The 21,934-nt window shown below is 43.2% G+C and overlaps 1 protein-coding gene across 1 annotated transcript in view; it reads left to right on the top strand.

Annotated features, from left to right (window-relative positions):
* ift88 (intraflagellar transport 88 homolog) overlaps positions 1-21,934 on the top strand; it is a 137,877-nt gene that overhangs the window by 70,033 nt on the left and 45,910 nt on the right. Inside the window, exons 15-17 of the mRNA XM_078545465.1 lie at positions 15-114; positions 14,731-14,817; positions 18,195-18,381. Of these exons, the coding sequence (XP_078401591.1) occupies positions 15-114; positions 14,731-14,817; positions 18,195-18,381 (374 nt within the window). The remainder of the gene's footprint in view (positions 1-14; positions 115-14,730; positions 14,818-18,194; positions 18,382-21,934) is intronic.

The following is a 21,934-nucleotide window of genomic DNA, read 5'->3' as shown; positions in this document are numbered from 1 at the left end:
GTTAATTGCTACAGGTGTGTGGAAATGGTGAAGGCTTCCCAATATGTTGAACTGGCTAATGACCTGGAAATTAACAAAGCCATTACTTACCTACGACAGAGGGATTTTAACCAGGTAACACAGGATGACACCATTGTTATTTCTGCTGAATACTTGTAAACTTGTAACTTCAACACACATCCAATAACATATCCAAACAGAAAAAAACTTGGAAAATTACCTTCTAAGAATCTAGTTACACTTCTGTTTTGCAATTAAAAAATATACACGCAGGAACAATGTAATCATGAAACAAAGTGCAGGAAGTATCAAACAGGGTGATCTGCATTTAAGAGAGAAAGTTGAGTTAGCATTGCTGGTCAGCTTCTTCAGTAGACCACCCTTTGGAAGCTCATTTTCTCTCAGTCCCCACTGTATGCAAAGAGTTGGTCTGTTGTAACTGAGCATTTTAACTTCTGTTTTCTTCTGGAAAATGTAAATCTCCATTTCAAATTATCCATCTATGGAGCAGTTTATTAATGATGGCCTCATGCTTTTGGCAATTCTTTTCAAAAGCTTACGAAAGATTTCCTGGCATTTTCATTAGCTTATGACTGCTGCAGAGGCATTGAGTTCCACATTCTGAATACATTTGTTATTTTGGGATTAAGTTCGTTGATTGCGAGCTAAATTCAGAAGTTCTTCTGATTTAGTCTCCATTATTGGCCTATTGCCAACTGTTATATGCCAGCAAGTCACCCATTCAGAAAAGAGTACAAGGGTATGGCAAAAAAAAGACTGAAGAAACATAAAAAATGACCTTGGTATAATCCTATGTACGCATGGAAGTTAACTAAATGAGGAAAAGTTAGATTACCAACTGTAGCTGTGGAATGGAATTTAGTGTCACCGATGGGGGTCCTGCCCACCAGTGGGAGAACTGATGGGAACTCTGCGTTGCATTTCTGACACTATTTGAGTGCAATCAGGAACTTACCTGGATAATACCGGACTTCCCACTGAATTAAGGCCCCATTAGGGTGGAAATCTCACCTTGAGAGCTGCCAGCCAATCAGAAGCCAACAGCTCGCTAGTACCAGCAGTGCCACCAGGAGCGGTGGCCAATCCCAGCAAGGTACAGAGGCCTTCACCAGGGACAGTTCTTTGATTCCTGGAGAAAGGTAACTGGTACGGGATTGGGATTGTGGGCAGGGATCACCAACAAGAAAGAGGGGGGGGAGTCAAAAACAAGCCCCCCCTCCCCCCCACATTTTTCCTGATGCTGAGTCCCTTGATTGGCACTGAGGTCTTGTGAATGAGGGAGCCCCCCGCCCCTGACGAGGACACTGGGGTTTGCTTGGCGGCTTTCTGTAGGCATAGGACACCGGTGCGAATCCAGTTAAACCCCTGAGCCACCATTAAAATCCTGGTTAGCTCAGGAATATTTGGTCTCAAGTGACGCATTAACAAGCCTAATTGCCTTACTGCCACCAGGGAGCAGGTTTCCTGTGTCAGACCCTTCCCACCATTCACTCAATGTGGGACAGTTTTTCCACTGCCAGGAGTCGGACACGTGACCTCCCGACCGATTCTTCCAACCCCCCTGCCATCATGTCCACTCCAGCAGGCTCCATTAAATTCTGCCCATGGTCTTTCTCATTTTCCTATGAAAAAGGTTCTATCTCCATACACAAAGCTCTCCTTAACTTTATCTTACGATGCGTGAAGTTGCTTTTTCATGTATTATAGTGAGCTCTTTTTATAACCGATACAGTTTGTTTGGACAATCAGTTAAGATGGGTGAACCAAATGCATGTACAAGGTTTGTTGGTTTGTCAGCAAAACTATTAGTTTATCTAAAACTATTAGTCAGGGAGCTCAGACACCAGTACGACCCAAGGCAAACACGTCTGCAGAAAGTGTCTGCTGCTTGTGGAACTTTGGCTCAGAGTCATTGAACTGGAGGCTAAGCAGCAGACAACGTAATGCATCAGGGAGGGGGAAAGCTATGACTGCGAGTGAGGCAGGCATGGAGGTTGAGAGGGAAGAATTAGAAGAGCCTCAGCCTTTGCAATTGTCCAACAGGTTAGATGTTCTTGCAGCTTGTATGGATGAAAGTAGGGTTTGCAGGGTGGTTGAGCGAACTGATCATAGCACTGTGGTACAGGAAGCTATTCAAGTGAGTGGAGTTTGTAAGAATGCAGTGGTAGGAGGGGACAGTATATTCAGGGGGATAGACACAGTTCTCTGCAGCCAAGAACAAGAGTCCAGAAGGCTGGGATGCCTGCTTAGTGCCAAGGACATCTGCTCTGGGCCGGAGAGGAACTTGCATTGGGAGGGGGAGGATCCATTTGTTGTGTCCATGTAGGTACCAATGACATAGGTAGGAAGAGGAAAGAGGTTTTGCATCAGGAGTATGAGCAGTTAGGGGCTAAATTAAAAAGCAAAACGTCAAAGATAATAATTTCTGGACTATTACCTGAGCCACGAGCAAATTGGCATAGGATAAATAAGATTAGAAAGTTGAATGCATGGCCTAAAGGTTGTTGTGGGAAAAATGGGTTTCGCTTTGTGAGGCACTGGCACCAGTACTGGGGACAGTAGGAGCTGTGCCACGAGGATGGTCTCCACCTGAATCGTGTTGGAACAAGCGTTCCAGTGAGTCATATAACTGGGGAAGTAGAGACGGCTTTAAACTAAATAGTGGGGGTGAGGGATAAAATGAGAGAAGATGTGATAAATTAATGGGAGAGGACAAGTAAGAGAGCAAGGTAACAATAAGGGTAATGGTAATCAGTGTGGCAGGAAGGGACAGAGCATACAAACATAAGAGTGTGCCCGCAGATAAGGCTACAGGTTGCAAAAATAGCAAAATGACAAAACTAAAGGCTCTGTGTCTGAGAGTAACTAAAGTGAACTTTGGTCCTCGAGAGAGAGAGAGAGAGAGTTTAGGGAATAAATAATCAAAAACAAGGAAATGGCAGATGAATTGAACAGATATTTTGTGTCTGTCTTTACTGTAGAAGACATAAAAAACATCTCAGAAATAATTGTAAATCAAGGGGTGAAAGGGAGGGAGGAGCTTAAAACAATTACAATAAAACTAAAGGCTGACAAGTCCCCAGGTCCTGATGGACTTCATTCTAGTGTCTGAAAAGAAGTGGTTGCTGAGATAGTAGATGCGTTGGTTTTAATTTTCCAAAATTCCTAGATTTTATAAGGGTCCCATCAGTTTGTAAAATAGTGAATGTAACTCCTCTATTCAAAAAAGGTAGAAAGCAGGAAGCTGTAAGCCAGTTAACCTAACATCTATCATAGAGAAAATGTTGGAATCTATTATTAAGGAGGCTATAGCAAGACACTTAGAAAATCTCAGTGCAATCAGGCAGAGTCAACATGGTTTTGTCAAAGGGGTTAGTGGTTGACTAATTTATTAGAGTTGTTTGAGGAAATAACAAGCAACGTAGATAAGGGGAAATCTGTAGGTGTGGTGTACTTGGATTTCCAGAAGGCATTTGACAAGGCGCTACATCAAAGGTTACTACACAATATTAGAGCTTGTGATGTAGGACGTGACATATTAGCATGGATAGAGGATTGGTTAGCTAGCAGAAAACAGAGAATAGGCATAAATGGGTCATTTTCAGGTTGGCAAAATGTAATGAATGGAATGCCTCAGGGATCAGTGCTGAGGCCTCAGCTGTTGCAATCTATAACAATGACTTGGATGAAGGGGCTGAATGTATAGTTGCTAAATTTGCTGATGACACAAAGGTAGGCAGAAGAGTAAGTTGTGAAGAGGACATAAGCACTCTGCAAATGGATATAGATAAGTGAAGTGAGTGGGCAAAAATTTTTGGCAGACGGAGTAATATATGGGAAAATGTAAACTTGTAAACTTTGGCAGGAAGAATAGAAAAACAGTATGTTATTTAAACAGAGAGATTGCAGAACTGTGAGGTGCAGAGGGACCTGGGTGTCCTGGTACATGAATCACAAAGTTAGTATGCAGGTACAGCAAGTGATTAGGAAGGCAATAGAATTTTGCCATTTATGGCAAGGTAAATGGAATATCAAAGTAGGGAAGTTTTACAACAGTTGTACAGGGCATTGGTGAGACCACATTTAGAGTACTGTGTACAGTTTTGGTCTCTGTATTTAAGAAAGGACATCATTGCATTAGAAGCAGTTCAGAGAATGTTAATTCAACTGATACCTGAGTTGGGGGGATTATCTCATGAGAAAAGGTTGGACAGGTTGGGCCTGTATCCACTGGAGTTTAGAAGAATGAGAGATGATCTTATTGATACATATAAGATCCTGAGGGAACTTGAGAGGGGGATGCTGAAAGATGTTTCTCCTTGTGAGAGAGACTAGAACTATGGGATACAGTTTAAAAATAAGGGGTCTCCCATTTAAGACACAGATGAAAATTTTTTTCTTTCAGGAGATTGAGAGTTGATGGAATTCTTTTCCACAGAGAGGAGTGGAGGCAGTCATTGAACATTTTGAAGGCAGAGTTAGATTTTTGACTAACAAGGGTGTCAAAGGGTATGGGGGTCGGCAGGATAGTGGTGTTTAGGCTGCAATCAGATTAGCCATGATCTTACCAACTGGTGGAGCAGGCTCGAGGGGCCGAATGGCCTACTGCTGCTCCTAATTCATATCTTTGTATATCTGGACAAATAAACAAATCTTCTACACATTAACTTGTTCGGTACCTTAAGAGAAAACACACTTTTGCAGACCTTTTTGTCTCTAAAGTCCTTGAACATGTTGCTCCTCAAATCTATGCCCATCACCCTCACAACTCCACATTTGAATCGCTCATATCAGATTTCCTTTCCTGCCACAGCATCAAAGTCACAAATGACATCGTCCATAACTGACCGGTGCATTAATCCTCCTTGTCGTCCTCTGTCTTAAAACAGTCTTCTGTTGTCGAGCTCCTTAGGATGTACTTGCTTTGTTATCTTTTTACTTATTTGATGATAAGAGGGTTTCCAACAATAGCTTCTATTCCCAACCTACACCATTACCTCTGGAACGCTCCCAAGATCTATCTTTGGGTCCCCCTCTTTCCTCATTTATGCATAGCCCTTGGTGATATCATTTGTAGACATAAGAGCTGGATTTGGGTGGGACCAGAAATTCTCTCTCAAAATCAGTGGACGTTTGGTTGCCTCTCCGAATTTTCCATCCCGTCCATGACAGGCCCTGCCCAAATCCCAGCCAAGGTTTGCTGCCACATACACACTTAGCCCTAACTTTTCAGCATTTTTCTTTTTTCCTCTGTGCCCAAGTTGTTTGCCTGCTTGTTCAACATCCAGTCGTGGAAGAGCTGCAATTTCGTCCATTTAAACATTGGGAAAGCTGAAGTTGGGGACTTTGACCTCCACAACAAATTCCATACCCTTGCCACTGATTCCATCCCACTTCTGGCCTTTGACTTAGGCTGAACTAGATGTTTGCAAGCTCAATATTTTGTTGGACCCCAAGCTGATACCTTTGTATCACCAAGTCTGCCTACTTCCACCTCCAGAAGGCTGCCCACTTCAGTTGCAACAACACTTAAATCTTGAAACCGTCAAAGCAGCTATTTTGATTGGTGCTCCACCACTGAGCTCAATATTTCCATACAAATGTGGATTATTTACAGAATACACTAAAGTTTATTAAGCTTTCTACAACAGTCTGCCCCTCGCAACCCTGTGAACTCTAGCGTCAAAGACAAGAGCAGCAATACAGTATTATGGGGACACTGTCACCTCCAAAATCTCCAAATCATACACCATCCTGACAAACATAAATCACCAGTCTCTCACCATTGTTTTCTCAGAATTCTAGAATTTCCTGCTTAACACCATCAGAGAACCACCATCAGTACAACAATTGTAATAGGCCAAGAAGAAGGCCCAGTACTATCTTTTTCAGGACAATAAATACAGCCTTGCTAGTGATACCCATATCCAAAGAACAAATAGAAAAATGAATGACAATGAAATAAAGCAAACGTGTATATAACATCTGAGGGAATGGAAAAGGTAAATCTGGATGTCATTTTACTGTTTTGAACTTCTCACATGATGGGAGATGTAGAGGCCCTTGAAAAGGTTCAGTAGAGGGTTACCAGATTGATCACTGTCTTTAATCTAGAAAGGTGTAAAATTTGGCAAAACTTGATCTGTTTCCCAGTTGATTATTGATATTTGGAATAAATTGCCAGTTCCTGCAATTGGTATGGATTAGCTGTAAACATTCCAAAGGGAGCTGAACAATTCTTGGAGGAAGCTGATATTCCTGCATACAAAAAATAGGAAGAATGTTTGAAAACAAAATGACCATAGTGTTTATTTCCTTGACCTCATTTTATTTTACTATCTTTGACAGTTGGAGAACAATTTCCTAGAATTCTTTCTTCCCAACATTGACCTACGATTTTATTAATTTGGTGTTTTACTGTCCCAGGAGGCTACATGGCTACTGTGGATGGAAATATATGGGGGAGGGGGGGAGTTGGAAAATGGCTGAACCGATTGATGGGTCAGCCAGCCTTTATCCCTCCATCTTTTTGTATGTCCGTATGTACAAATTAAATTGCAAGAAGCAACAAGGCCTTTGACTTTTGTGTATATATTTTGTTGCTCCTTTAATTCATTGAAGAAATAACCTGTATATGTACCACAAAGCCCATAATAAACACTTAATTCACATGTCAGGACTAGTCTTGAGCTGTCAGACTTTTGAACTGTGTCAGCTTTATGTAGGTTGTTGCTAGTTTTCTGGGTTAGCCTTTTTGATCTCGTACTTCAGCTGCTGAAGTGTCCCTTTCGTCCACTATTCTGAAGTGTCTCTTTCGTCTAATTGCTTAGGTTCAAAGAAAAGGTTCCAAATTTAGATTCTGGTCACAATGACTTTTGTGGTCAAGTGTCAGTTAAAGTAGACTGTTGAAAATGAGTTTTTGCAAGCCATTGCTATATATGTTGCAGATCATTTGTTTATTTTAAAATTGTGGTGACAGTATGATTATAGAAAAGAGCTTTATTGTATATGCCACATCTCTTATTAAAACACAGAAGGATACAGCCATGGAAATAATTCTAACAGAAAGTCACTAAAGGCGGAATCATCCCAGATTTGCACTAAGTGCAGCAGTGCGATGGCAGGTTTTCATGCCCTATCATTCCAAACCTGCCACATTATTTATGCACTCCCGGGAAACACATCGTTTCACCCGCCCTGGCTGCCGCCATATTTAAAATCCAGCCGCAAGCATACATCTCAGTGCTTCAGACCACCACTGCTGCAAAGAAGACATGGCCCTGAAATTGAAGAAAACTGCAGCCCCCAGGTTCAGCAGCGTGTCCCTTGAGCCCCTTTTGAATGCCATGGAGGCCCGCCAGGATGTCCTCTATCCCCACACTGGCTGCAGGATGGGCAGCAACAGCACTAACCTGGCTTGGGAGGCAGTGGCAGCAGTGGTCACTGCCAACACCCTTCAAAAGAGAACAGCCACCCAGTGCCGCAAGAGGATGAACGATCTCCTCCCTTCTGCCAGGATAAGTCACTCTTCTCATCAGTGAGGGTCCAGCAGTACAACATCCACCAGGCAACCATGCTGTGAGTGATGGGTCCTGTTTCACAGGCCACTGCCTTGCACTAATTATATCCCCTTGCTTTTGTAGGCAAATCTGTCAAACAGCCAATGGAGTCCATGACCCAGAGCCCCCAGTCAAGCCCCGAAGAAACCACTGAAGAGGAATCTGGTGGCACCCTCCCTGATGTCCCATTACAGCACTCACCCACACCCTCTACCAGTGCAGAGACACACCCAACACCTTGGTGGCACCCAGCTTTAGAATAGCCCCAGGATCACAATCTGGTGTGCGCATTGCACTGTCCGATCCACAGTAGGTGGAGACAGGGACTTCCCAGGTTTCTGGCACTCTAAGGACTGCTGGAGGCCACAACTTTGCTGAGTCCGATTCAAATAACAAGCCTCTGGTCTCGGTTATGTCACAGTTGCTGGAGCTGCGGAGGCAGACTTGGGAACATCAGGAAGGGATGTCAGATTGCAAACACGATGGAGGAGTCCACCTGCCTTCATTCTGAGGTGATAGTGCAATGGCATGCCGGCGCTGAGGTCAACACTGGTGGGATGGTAGCCACCTTGGAGACCTTGGTCCAGGACTTTGCTCCCGCACTGCTGTGCTGGCTCTACTCCATTGCTGATGGCATAGTCGGCCTCCAAAAGTGAGAGGGGTGCCAGGCAGCTCAATCTCACTCCAGCTACCCCTGCTCCTCGAGCAGTCAGCCTGGGGCACCCATAAAGAGGAGGATCAGCACACTCTGGAGTCCATCCAGGTGATGCCAAGTGTGTCCAGCCTATCTGACTCCCCTCTTCCTGTGACCTCAGCAGCTCCATCTCCACAGGCCGAGGAGAGTGCCACCGCCACCCAGCAGGACACTGAAAGCAGGCCGGGGCCCTCCAAGTCTCGGCCCTCCAGAGGATGCCCTCCAGAGGATGCCCTCCAAGGTGATCACAGACAAGGTGTCCCAGTCAGCAGGCTGCCTCCGCCTCTGCTGTGGATATGTGGGGAGCACCAAGACATAACGGCAGGATTAGGAAAGTTTGGAGAATTAGTTGCACAGCCTGGGCATCACTTGTATATACTGTTCACTATTGTCAATAAACTCCCAAGAATGTCTCCCTGCCTATGGCTCCTTGTTCTGATGAGCAGTGTTCTTGTCACTCAGATGTGAAACCTTTCTGCACAATCTAAAGTCAGGTGTCTCAGTCCAGGGTCTCTTCTCTATGCTCTGTGCAGCCTTCAGACCAAAGTGATGGTCCGGCCTCACACTCCCTGGACACATTACTGATTCTGCGCCTTGATGGTGCTTGTCATTGCTGCCGGAATGTAGTGGGCAGGCACTACAGAGTTCTCTCATTCTCACGGTGTGCTCTTAGAACCTTTAAGGAGGGGCTGGCACCTATCTCTTTAGCATCTGTAACCACTGATGCTGTGCTCCTGAAGGGCTCAGGTGCTGAAGGCAGAGGATCAGATGCTTCTAAAGTTTCATGGCTGCGTCTCTATGATATGACCCTGATCACTGAGCGCAAGTGATCTGCCCTCGGCCAGACAGGAGTCAGACATCCTCAGAGGCTATGTGAAGATTTATGGAGTGTCCTCACTGCATGTTGTTGTCGTCATCCTCCTGCAATCAAGTGACTATTAGGGTCTCCATGACAGGAGCATTTTCACAGAGGGTATTCGTGCTGCCATAAGCCAGACTGGATGCACTATAAGGGTCTATTGGGTCACCTCTCTGCATGTTGTCATCATCCTCCACAAATCTAGCAGCTATGAGGGCCTCTCGAGCATGCCTGCCTTGTCTAGTCAGTGCAAAGGCCTCATCCCCTTCATCGTCACCTCCAAGGACCTCCACCCTCATCTCCGTTGGCGACGTCCTCATCGGAGGAGACGTGCAGCTCCTCCATCTCCTCCTCAGCCAGCTCGTTCCCCCATTGGAGCACCAAGTTGTAAAAGGCACAGCAGATGACGACAATGCATGACAACCTCTGTGGACTGTATTGCAGGGCTTCACTAGACCGGTCCAGGCACTGGAACCTCATCCTCAGCATTCCGATGGTCTGCTCCACCAAGTTGCGAGCTGCAGCATGAGTCTCACTATACTGTCGCTCTGCTGCAATCTGAGGCCGCTGCACGGGTGTCATCAGCTATGGCCTCTACGGGTAGCCCTTGTCCCCGAGGAGCCATTCCTCCAGCTTCTCTGGACCCTGGAAGACTTTAGCAATCTTTGACTGACTGAGGATATAGGCGTCATGCACACTCTCTGGAAACTGTGCGCACATCTGCAGGATGTGTTTCTGCTGGTCGCACACCAGCTCCACATTTAGCGAATGGAATCCCTTGTGGTTGATGTAGTTTATCGCATGTTGCGACAGAGATCTGAGGGCCACGTGACTGCAGTTGATTGCACCCTGAACCTGTGGGAAACCCAAGTTCTGGGTGAATCCAATCACTCTTGCACCTTGGCTGTTCTGGTCCTGGGCAAAATGCATATAGTTGTGTGCCCCCGCAAAGATGGCATCTGTGACCTCACTGATGCATTTGTGGGTGGAGGTTTGTGAGATTCCACAGGTCACCTGTGGAGCCCTGAAAGGAGCCACTGGCATAGAAATTGAGTGCTGCAGTCACTTTCGTGGCCACTGGCAATGGATTCCCTCCCTGTCCCCGTGGCACCAAATCCTGCAGTAGCTGGAAGATGTGACCAACCAGTTCCTTAGACGTGCATAGTCTTCGGCGACACTGGTTCTCGGTCATCTTCAGAAATGAAAGCAGCGTCTATAGATCCTGTGTGGCGCTAGGCACCAGTATGCATTGGCTCGCTGTGGCTCTTGGGTGACGTGTGAGGGAGCCCCAGCTGCCCCTTCTTCCTGAGGTTGCTGCTCCTGTCTCCCCGCAACCAGGAGCCTCAGTCATTCTCTCCTCTGTCATCTTCGCACTCTGTAGCCATCAGGCATACAAGTAGTTCACCAGGCTCTGTGATCCTGATGTATTCCTCCTGCAGGATGAAAGAGAGAAATACTTGGTTAGCATGGATGTACTAAGAACCTGTCCTGGTTAAATGTGACAGTTCCCTAACGCTTCCCGGAGAGTGCTGGCCACCACTTGGGTCGCCAGAGATTAGTGCACTGCATGGCTGCCCTTATTAGCTTGAACCACGGGGGAGAGCAGTCCAAACTGGGATACTGTCATTGCATGGGGCAGTGAACGCCTCCAGAAGTGACTGCTCCATGGCCAGCTTTAGCAAGGAGTTTGTATAACATGTGCAGTCGTCCAACTGTTCTGCAGTCCACTAAAATGCTGATGAATTTGCAGTCTATGCTGGGGGTGGGGGAAGACTCTGGAGCACTTGGTGGCTCTTTGATGCCCCTGTGTTGCTTGAGTGGGCAGATAAGCTAGGAGCCCAATCCCAATCATATCAATGTGGCTGCGCCTAAACTGTCTCAGTTTGCAGAGGAATGGTCACTTTATACAGGTTTCCCTAATGCATGGCCGCTTCCCTCACCCACCCTACCTCCCACCCTGAATGCTTGTGCGCTATATTCAATGGCAGTGCTGCCCTTGCCCCTCCTTCTCACCACGAGTCACCTCAATGGCAGCGCTGCCCTTGCCCCCCATGCCACCAGTCACCTCAAAGCAGGGCTGTCCTTAATCCCTCCCGTCACTGATCACCTCAATGGCAGGGCTGCCCTTAACACCCCCTGCCACGAGTCGCTTCAACAATTCCAGCGGGCTGGCCTGATAATGATATGCTGATGTATTACAATGAGGTTCCTGATGTCCAATGGTGAGAAATGCGGCCCGCTGTCAGAGGGCCGAGTGGATGATTGCAAACTGGTTTCCTGCCTTCGTAAAACCAATTGCACCATGTTGTCTGCTCACGCCACCGATCACGCCCAGTGCCAGTGGGCACCGAAAATTCCACCCTAAGAATTTTAGTGGAGTTTATGTTATATCACGAATTAAATTATAGGAGAAGCATAGGTAGAGGTGACCATAGTGCATCTTCCAATAGCACAACTAAAATTTCACAGTTAGGGTTATTTAACTGCTTTTGTATCTCTGAATGCTAGGTTAACAATACAAATTCAGAAATACATAGCGTTGGATTTTCATCTTAGCGCCCGGGTATATAATTGGTATTGTAGATCAGCTGCTTATTATATAAACTGTTGATTTTCATTGACATTTATTTCAATGGAATTATGTCATTGGATCTTTTATGGCCACCTGAATAGACAAATGGCTTAAAGTCTTTTCGGAAAGACTGCAGTATGAAGAATGAAGTGTCACCTTGGACATGTGCTCAGGTCCTGCAGTGGGATTTGAATCACCCACTCAAGGACCCACTTGCAACCACCTGATCAAACCAGCTGTCTTTTTATAATGCCTTTCTGTTTGAGCGTACAACCTTTTTACAATATTTTTTCATGTGTGTGACAATTTTTGTTCTTGGGTGACATTACAAGTTAGTCCTGGGAAATGGGACACTTAACTGTGTACACCCAGAAGTATACTTTCATCCACCATCTGGGCAGTAATCTGGTGGGAAGATTGCCTGTGCTTTTCATAACATATCTGAATTTCATTACATTCATTTTAGCAGAATGAAAATTAAGCAAGCTTCATAAAGAATGTGTGATTTTTTTTTTTTCCCTGCCACTTTACCAACTCCATAGTGGAGACAAAAATCTAATATGCAGTGTTAGCTTCAAGCAATCTTAAGTTGAATGCAACAAAATGAGTCATTTAGCAGTACAGAACTTGAGTATTGCTGAAAAAAAGAAAGCTACATATATTAATACACAGGGCCCTGTTCTTTGTAGACAGAAAGAACATGTACACGCATTGTGCCTGTTTCAGCTGAACAAAATAAGTGACAGCCATACGCTGGTTCATTCCTCAAGGCAATGCCTTAACCAATCAGAGTCAAGCTGCCTGGTTTATATTTCAAACATGCTTGGCAGTTAACTATCAGTCATCATCAATTGGTGCATTCTCCATGGTAACACCTCTATCAATCAGAGTCCATTTACCAACAATCAACACTCTCTTCTCATATAATACAAATTGTTGTTCCTTTTACATTTGGTGTTCTTGCAAATTGTCCTGATGAGTGCATGTCGAAAAGCTTTTAAAAAGAAGCCTGTTTTCAGCAATACAGCAAAATTAGTTGCACAATAAAGTCTTCTCTACTTTTCTCCAACAATGTACCTGAATTCCAGCACTTGAGCTGGCAAGTGGCTTCACTGAGTAAGAGTGTCAATTAAGTACTAATATTGCCAAATTAGGAGCTTTACAATGTTGTTGACTTATGTTTACTCGAAGCTAAGTTAAGACAGCTAATCTCATTTCATGTAATAGCAGCCAGCAGGCTGAGACTTCATAGCATCAGTATAGTCTGGATTTGAATCCAATTCCCAGAAGTGAAAGCCTAGTGCATGACTCCATCTCCTAGTATATTCTATGTTTCAGGACATACCCATACACTATTTCACTCTTGTTAATTTTTAGATTATTGTACAAAACTCTAGCATCATAGGTGATAAGAACTTAGCAATGTAAAAATAGTATTTATGATAACCTTGGATTAATTTTAAACTCTATTAATAATGTTGGTAAGTCCTCTATATGTGTGCACATTTCTGTTTACATGCTTTCTGTTTTCCATCTGGTAGCAGCTACTTGCATGTGCTTTCTTTAAAAAAGCTTTATTTCTATTATTTCTATCATTAGCCTTTTTTTTTTTTGCCACCATTTCAATCTTGATCTGTATTTCTGTTTCACCTCACAGTATGACAAGGTGGGTATAAATTCCATTTGACTGTGATTTTACACTTTGAGGGTTATTTTGGAAAGGTATGGCAGTCTATATCTTTCTTCATAGTGTGAATAATCTATTGACACCCAAAGGGATTCAAAATGGAAATTCAGAAGCATTTATAACATTGTCAACTAGACCAGTAAATAGAATGACTTGAGTTGATGATACTAAAAAAAACATTTTGACATTATTCCAATTTAAGGAACATTTAAGTCTTGTTCAATTGCCATGGCACTTTTCTATTATGGCTGTTGGACTGGTCTTTATTTAAATATGTTTAGTATGGTTGGCATGCTCCAGTTGACAGAAGACTACATAACTTAGTCTCTTCTCATTTCAGCTGTGTACAATAAGTATAACATCTTAGAAAAGTGGATGTGACATTAATTTTATATCAGGCAAAATGATTTCTGATAAAAGCAAAATAATGTGGAATTCTGAAATAAAAATAGAAAATGCTGGAAAAACTCAACAGGTCTGGCAGCATCTGTGAAGAGAGGAACAGAGTTAACATTTTGAGTCCGTATGACTCTTCTTCAGACTGGTTTCTGATGTGTTTTGTCCTATGTTTTTTTCCCAAAATGCCAGTAAGGTAAGAAGATGTTGGCAGAAACAGCATTGTATTTGCGCAGTTAATAAATGCAAGCAGACCTGTGAACTGTAATTTATATCTCTCTCATGGTGCTGACCATTACTTGAATCATCATTCATAAGCCATCTGGTTATCCAACTCAGGATGTAAATTATATCCTAAGGACCTATGCGCCCACCCGGATAGACGCCATAAAATGAAGAGTCATACGGACTGAAAATGTTAACTCTGTTTCTCTTTCCACAGATGCTGCCAGACCAGCTGAGTTTTTCCAGCATTTTCTATACTATGTAGCATGCTATCTACTGTTTTAGTAAGTAGGTAACATTCAAAAAGTATTTGGAGACTACCTATTTTTGGTTGGTTGGGGTAGCAAGCAGAATATGGAATACAGCTAAAAGTAGCAGAGTGAAACTGTTATTCATGGGCTGAGAATATTCTTTCAAGATCTGTAAACTGAACAGTTCTATGTGTGTTGTTGTGTTTCAGAATATTGATAATATAGTTTTAAATTTATGTAATCTAGCACATGTGTGCTTTCATCCCCATTCTAATGCAGCCGTGTATTTAATTATATTTCTTTAAGCATGAAGATTGTTATTTCATATAGACAGAATTCTGGGTTTGCTCTTTGATCAGAAATAAAATTAATGTTTTTAGTTATCAGACCATTTCTTATCATTTTAGCTTTGAGCAGTTTTTATGAAAGGTAAGTGACAATTTATTAATTTACTTTTGATTTGTAGGCTGTGGAGACCCTGAAAACGTTTGAGAAGAAGGATAGCAGGGTTAAGAGTGCAGCTGCGACAAATCTCTCTTTCCTTTACTTTTTGGTAGGTGTTGAAGAATATTGGAATAGGTCATAATTATGGCATTTCTTATTTGCAGACACAAAACACAAACAAGTCAGATTTGAAATTTTTTTCTATAGTTCATATATTGAAGCATTTATGCATAGTTCTTGCAATTCCACATTTGGAATTCAGCATTTACCAGCCAATGTATTATAGTTTTTTTTCCCCTGTTAATTCACAGACCAAGTAAATTAACAGTGGATCAGTCAGTGTTGTTTTATTAAAATTATTATATGCTCCCAGTTCACTTAGTGATTGGATGTACCACATGGTATTGTACAGTTCCACATAGACAAGAAAGATCCCAGGTTCAATAATATGAAAGCAAATACTACAGGTGCTGGAAATCTGAAATAAAAAACAGAAAATGCTGGAAATAGTCAGCAGGTGTGGCAGCATCTGTGGAGAGAGAAACAGAGTTAATGGGCAGAATTTTCCCATGGGCTTTGGGACTGCAACATTGGGACTAAATGGGTCCTCGAGCCTGCACTTCAGTGAAATTCCAGGAGGTAGCCTCCTATTAAGGACTAGTGGGTAGACTCCCAATCCTCCTGGCCCATGGGGAGAGGTGGCCGCTTCTAAGGAAGGTGGTAGACGTTGAGGGTGCCTCAACATGCAGGTGCCCTTGAAGGTGTAAAGTTAAATTAATAAATCAGAGGAGGGAAAGCAGTAAGACACTTGGATTGGTGGGAAACCTCTCTGGAAGGATCTTTGGGGCTCTGGAGGCTGCCTTTAATTCCCGCAGCTCTCCCTTTGGAGGATGGAGCCTTTGGTTACGATTGCCCTCTCTGCTGCAGGGAGGCTGACTCCATTAAGCTGGCAGCTTCCACATATGGTGATGTACGCTCTGCTGCCTGCAAAATCTCCCCTTATTGTGGCCTTAACAATGTAAATTGGCTGCCCAACTTCGTGGTGCAGGCCAATCAGGGCCCGTACCTCCGAGAAAGTTCCTCTGTAGCGGGTATGTGTTGAGGAGCCTTCCCATTTTGGCTCCCCACTATTTTTCTGGTGCCCATACTCCTCATCTGCAACTTAACTACATGGGACTGGGAAAATCCAGCCCAACATTTCAGCCCTGTGATCTTTCTGATGAAAGGTCACAGACCTGAAAGGTTAACTCTGTTCCTTTCGCCAGACATGCTAAGTGTTTCCAGCATTTTCTGGGGTTTTTTCCCCCAGCTTCAGTACTTGATATACTTGTAATTTAAAACATTTTTCTGTAAAACCAAAAAAAAAATCCTGAAGATTCAGGTATTGCAAAGTGAAACACACTTTTCCAATAGATAGGTAATATGAGTCCACAATCTTTTTATTTATGTTTGCCCATGTTCATGCTTTCAGTATTGCCTTCTCCATCATCATTGCACAGAAAGAGTGGAATAATGGAAGTTGGAAGTTTCTACAATCACCAGCAATGCTTCTTAATAATCAACAAATGCAGGAAACATACTTGTCTTGGGAGATATTGGTCTTTTCTACTTCGGCTAACCAAGAGTTTTATTTTTATTCTTTAACGGGACGTGGGCATCGCTGGCTAGGCCAGTGTTTATTACCCATCCCTAATAGCCCTTGGGAAGGTGGTGGTGAGCTGCCTTCTTGAATTGCTGCAGTGCATGTGGTACAGGTACACCCACAGTGCTGTTAGGGAGGATGTTCCAGGATTTTGACCCAGCGACAGTGAAGGAAAAGCAATATATTTCCAAATCAGGATGGTGAGTAGCTTGGAGGGGAACTTCCAGGTGCTGGTGTTCCCACTGATGTTATGGATTTTGTTGCAAGGAGAAAAAGAAATTGCCAGCAAAAAGTCAGGAACACATTAGCCATTTGCAGATTAGATTCATGTTATCAAACTTATGGATGATAGAACAAGCAACTGAAGATTTGATCAATTCAAGTGTGGGCAGCCATGGGCAATTAGAGATGAGCAATAAATGCTGGCTTTGCCAGTGACACTGATATCCCAAGGACGGATAAAAACAAAATAGACAAATTTAGCAGATGATCTTGATCATGCATGTGCTGCCCTTGTCCTTCTAGGTGGTAGAGGTCATGGGTTTGGAAGGTGCTGTCGAAGGAGCCTTGGTGAGTTGCTACAGTGCATCTTGTAGATGGTACACACTGCTGCCACTGTGCGTTGGTGGTGGAGGGAGTGGATGTATGGGGTGCCGACCAAATGGGATGCTTTGTCCTGGATAGTGTCAGGCTTCTGAATGCCGTTGGAGCTGCACCCGTCCGGGCAAATGGAGTGTATTCCATCACACTCCTGGCTTGTGCCTTGTAGATGGTGGACAGGCTTTGGGGAGTCAGGAGGTGAGTTACTCTCTGCAAATCTCCCTGCCCCTGACCTGTGCTTATAGCCATAGTATTTATAGGGCTGGTCCAGTTCAGTTTCTGGTCAATGGTAACCCCCCCCAGGATGTTGATAAGGGCTTCCGCAATGGTAATGCCATTGAATGTCAAGGGGAGATGGTTGGATTCTCATTTCTGGAGATGGTCATTGCCCGGCACTTGTGTGGCACGAATGTCACTTGCCACTTATCAGCCCAAGTCTGAATGTTGTCCAGGTCTTGCTGCATACGGGCACGGACCACTTCAGCATCTGAGGAGCTGTGAATGGTGCTGAACATTGTGCAAACATCCACGAACATCCTCACTTCCGACCTTATAATGGCGGAAAGGTCATTGATGAAGCAGCTGAAGATGGTTGGGCCTAGGACACTACCCTGTGGAACATTTGCACTGATGTCCTGGGACTGAGATGATTGACCTCCAACAATCACAACCATCTTTTTTGTGCTAGGTATCACTCCAATCAGTGGAGAGTTTTGCCCCCGATTCCCATTGACTGCAGTTTTGCTAGGGCTCCATGACGCCACACTCAGTCAAATGTTGCTTTGCCTAGATGTCGAGGGCAGTCACTCTCACATTTGTGCAGTGCAGTGCAGCTCATTTTTCCATGATAGGACTAAGGTTGTAATAAGGGCTGGAGCTGAGTGGGCATGGCAGAACCCAAGCTGGGCATCGGTGAGCAGGTTATTGCTGAATAAATGCCGTTTGATAGCACTGTTGACGACCTCTTCCATCATTTTGCTGTTGGTGGGATTAGTTCAGCGTAGGATACTGAGTTTAAATGATTGAAAAGCCTTTGTTGGAAATCTAATAAATAAAGGTATGAATTGACATGACCTATAATGATAAAGTCAGGCACCTGCATTTTTTTTCTATTGTGACAGTAGTGCAAAATGTTACTTTTTTTATGTATGCCCTATGTTTGAAAGAAGACTGTTGTGAATCTCCTGTAATTGAAGTGGTGGAGAAAATACAGACTGGAATTCATTTTCATTGGGTTTGTGCAGGAAAATGATTTTGGACTTGCAGACCGATATGCAGATCTTGCAATGAATGCTGATCGATATAATCCAGCAGCATTAACAAATAAAGGAAACTGTGTCTTTGCACGCGGCGACTATGAGAAAGCAGCTGAGTTTTATAAGGAAGCCTTGCGGAATGATTCCTCTTTTACTGAGGCACTCTATAACTTGGGTGAGTTGCAATGTAACTTCTATTTCACTTACGATGAATGGGAAATCTTATGACTTATGAGTACGAATCCTTTAATATCTTTAGTGCCATTCTTATTCCAAGAATGCCAGTTTTTAGGTAGTTTACTCGGTGTGCACTATTTATTTAGAATTGTTCTTAATTTCATGTATCCAGAGTTTATCATTTTCTGCTAAACACATATCCATTTGCATAATTCGTTCAGATTATTTTGCTTCTTATCTATCTCTATGCTATTTTGTCACCTGGGTAGTATATATTAAATAAAATTTTATAATATTGTGAAAAACAAAATTATGTTAAAATAATGCAAAATATATTCTCCTCTAAACCATTATAAATAAGTGAACAGTTTAGTACTAGCCATGGACCCCAAATGAATTTTTCCTTATTTATTGTCTTTACTCCCTATTATTAAATATTTCCTAAAACTCCAAGTTATAACGTATCTACAGATGGACCTCATCTATAAGCTTAGTTACTTCCTCAGTACGTCAAAAGAATTTCAGCTGGACCCATTGCTTCTAAATCAACTACTTCCATGTCTTCTCCACTCTTTAGATGAGAATTTCTAGTATTCCCCTGTAGAATAATTCATACATTTTTTCCTACTAAAGATGTTAGGCTAGCTGGTCTGTAACTTGCAGGTTTACATCTCAAACTTTTGTTGACTGTCAGGATATTTACTATGCTCCAGACCCTATATAATTTCAATGATCCTGGAACTCCTAAAATATTTGCCAGAGTTTCTTTTATTTTATAATTAATTTCCTTGAAGTTTTGAGATTGTATTCCATACGAACAATGGACAGGTAATTATTTGAGTTTCTCCATTACACATATTTTATTGATGTCTATTTGTTTTAGAGATTCCTAAGGCAAAATGACTGGATTATCAGTGTTCAGTGGTAAATGTGAATAAGCTTCTGTATGTCTGTGATTTAATGTGGAAGTTCTTTTACCTTGCATTTAATTTTTTTCTCTATCAACCTTTACCCTTAAAAATATATAGTATGGACATGGTGAAAATCGTATTGCAACTATGTACGTTGACAATCAGATCATATTGGATCCACCTACCTCAAAACAAGTGTTCAACCACAAATACACCATAAGTAGGAAATATGATGTCATTGCTGTCACAGAGACATGGTTGAGAGAGGGGCAGGATTGGAAGCTCAATATTCCAGGATATAGGGTCTTCAGGCAAGACAGGGAAGGAGATAAAAGAGGAGGAGGTATCGCAATATTGATCAAGGAATCAATTACAGCAGTAAGGAGGGATGACATCTTAGAAGGTTCTTCAAATGAAGCCACATGGGTAAAACTGAAAAACAAAAAAGGAGCAATCACATTGCTGGGAGTGTACTATAGGCCCCCAAACAGTCAGAGAGAAAAAGAAGAGTAGATATGTAGGCAAATTTCAGAGAAGTGTAAAAATAATAGGGTAGTAATAGTGGGGAATTTCAACTTCCCCAACATTAACTGGGTTAGTCATAGTGTGATAGGTTTAGAGGGAGCGGAATTCTTAAAATGCATCCAGGAGAGCTTTTTAAACCAGTGAGTAGAAGGTTCTGGACTTAATTTTAGGGAATGAAGCCAGGCAAGTGGTAGAGGTATCAGTGGGGGAGCATTTTGCAGATAGTGATCATAACTCCATTAGATTCAAGGTTGTTATGGAAAAGGACAAGGATGGGCCAGAAATCAAAGTACTAAATTGGGGTAAGGCCAATTTTAATAAGATCAGATATGATTTGGCCAGAGTGGATTAGGAGCAGCTACTTTTAGGTAAATCTGCGCCAGAGCAGTGGGACTCATTCAAGAAGGAAGTAGGGAGAGTATAGGGCCAACATATTCCAGTAAAGACAAAGGGTGGGACCAACAAATCCAGGGAACCCTGGATGCTGAGGAACATACAGGATTGGATAAAGAGAAAAAGGGAGGCTTATGGCAGATACCGAGGGCTCAAAGCAGCAGAAGTCCTAGAGGAGTGTAGAATGTGTAGGGGGAACTTAAAAAGGAAATTAGGAGAGCAAAAAGAGGGCATGAAAAAACATTGACAGGTAAAATAAAGAAAGATCCAAAGTTATTTTACAAGTACACTAAGAGTAAGAGGATAACTAGGGAAAGAGTAGAGCCCATTAAGGGCCATAGTGGTAATTTGTGTGTGGAGCCAGAAGACATAGGTAGGGTTCTAAATTAATTCTTTGTGTCAGTGTTCACAAGTGAGCGGGACGACGTGTGTATGGAAATCAGGCAGAAGGACTGTGATATAATTAAAGAAATTCACATAGAAAGGGAGGAGGTTCTAAGTGGCCTGGCAGGCTTAAAAGTAGATAAATCTCCAAGCCCGGATGAAATATATTCCAGGCTGTTGAGTGAGGCAAGGGAGGAGATAGCAGGGGCACTGGCAATAATTTTCAATACCTCTCTGGCCACAGGAGAGGACTGGAGGACAGCCAATGTGGTACCGTTATTCAAGAAGGGAGGAAGGGATAAACCAGGGAACTACAGGCCAGTCAGTCTAACGTCAGCAGTGGGGAAACTATTGGAGGCAATTCTGAGGGACAGAATTAATCTACGCTTGGAGAGGCAGGGATTAATCAAGGACAATCAGCGTAGTTTTATTAAGGGGAGGTCATGTCTGACCAATTTGATGGAATTTTTCAAAGAGATAACTAGGTGTGTAGATGAGGGCAATGCATTTGATGTAGTCTACTTGGACTTCAGCAAGGCTTTTGATAAGGCCCCGCATGGGAGACTGATAACGAAGGTAAGAGCCCATGGGATCCAAGGCAATTTGGCAAATTGGATCCAGAATTGGCTGAGTGACAGGAAGCAGAGTGTGATGGTGGAAGGGTGTTTTTGTGACTGGATGCCTGTGTCCAGTGGGGTTCCACAGGGATCTATGTTGGGTCCCTTGCTGTTTGTGGTATACATAAATGATTTAGACTTGAATGTAGGAGGGTTGATCAGTAAGTTCGCGGATGACATGAAAATTGGTGGGGTGGTAAATAGTGAGAAGGATATCCTTAGATTACAGGAGGATATAGACAGGCTGGTCAGATGTGCTGATCAGTGGCAAATTGAATTTAATCCTGATAAGTGTGAGGTGATGCACTTGGGCAGGACAAATAAGGCACGGGAATGCACAATGAATGGTAGGACCCTGGGAAGTACCGAGGATCAAAGGGACCTTGGTGTGCATGTCCACTGGTCCCTTAAGGTAGCGGGACAGGTAGATAAGGTGGTTAAGAAGGCATATGGGATACTTGCCTTTATTAGCCGAGGCATAGAATATAAGAGCATGGAGGTTATGCTGGAACTGTATAAAACGCTGGTTAGGCCACAGCTAAAGTATTGCGTGCAGTTCTGGAATCCGCATTATAGGAAGGATATGATTGCACTAGAGAGAGTGCAGAGGAGATTTACCAGGATGTTGCCTGGACTGGAGAGTTTTAGTTATGAGGAGAGATTGGATAGACTGGGGTTATTTTCCCTGGAGCGGAGGAGATTGAGAGGGGACATGATTGAG

This window comes from Cetorhinus maximus, chromosome 7, assembly GCF_964194155.1.
Source record: "Cetorhinus maximus chromosome 7, sCetMax3.hap1.1, whole genome shotgun sequence".
Lineage (NCBI taxonomy): Eukaryota > Metazoa > Chordata > Chondrichthyes > Lamniformes > Cetorhinidae > Cetorhinus > Cetorhinus maximus.
Note: the sequence above shows the minus strand (reverse complement) of the source record. Positions and strands in the feature narration are given on the sequence as shown.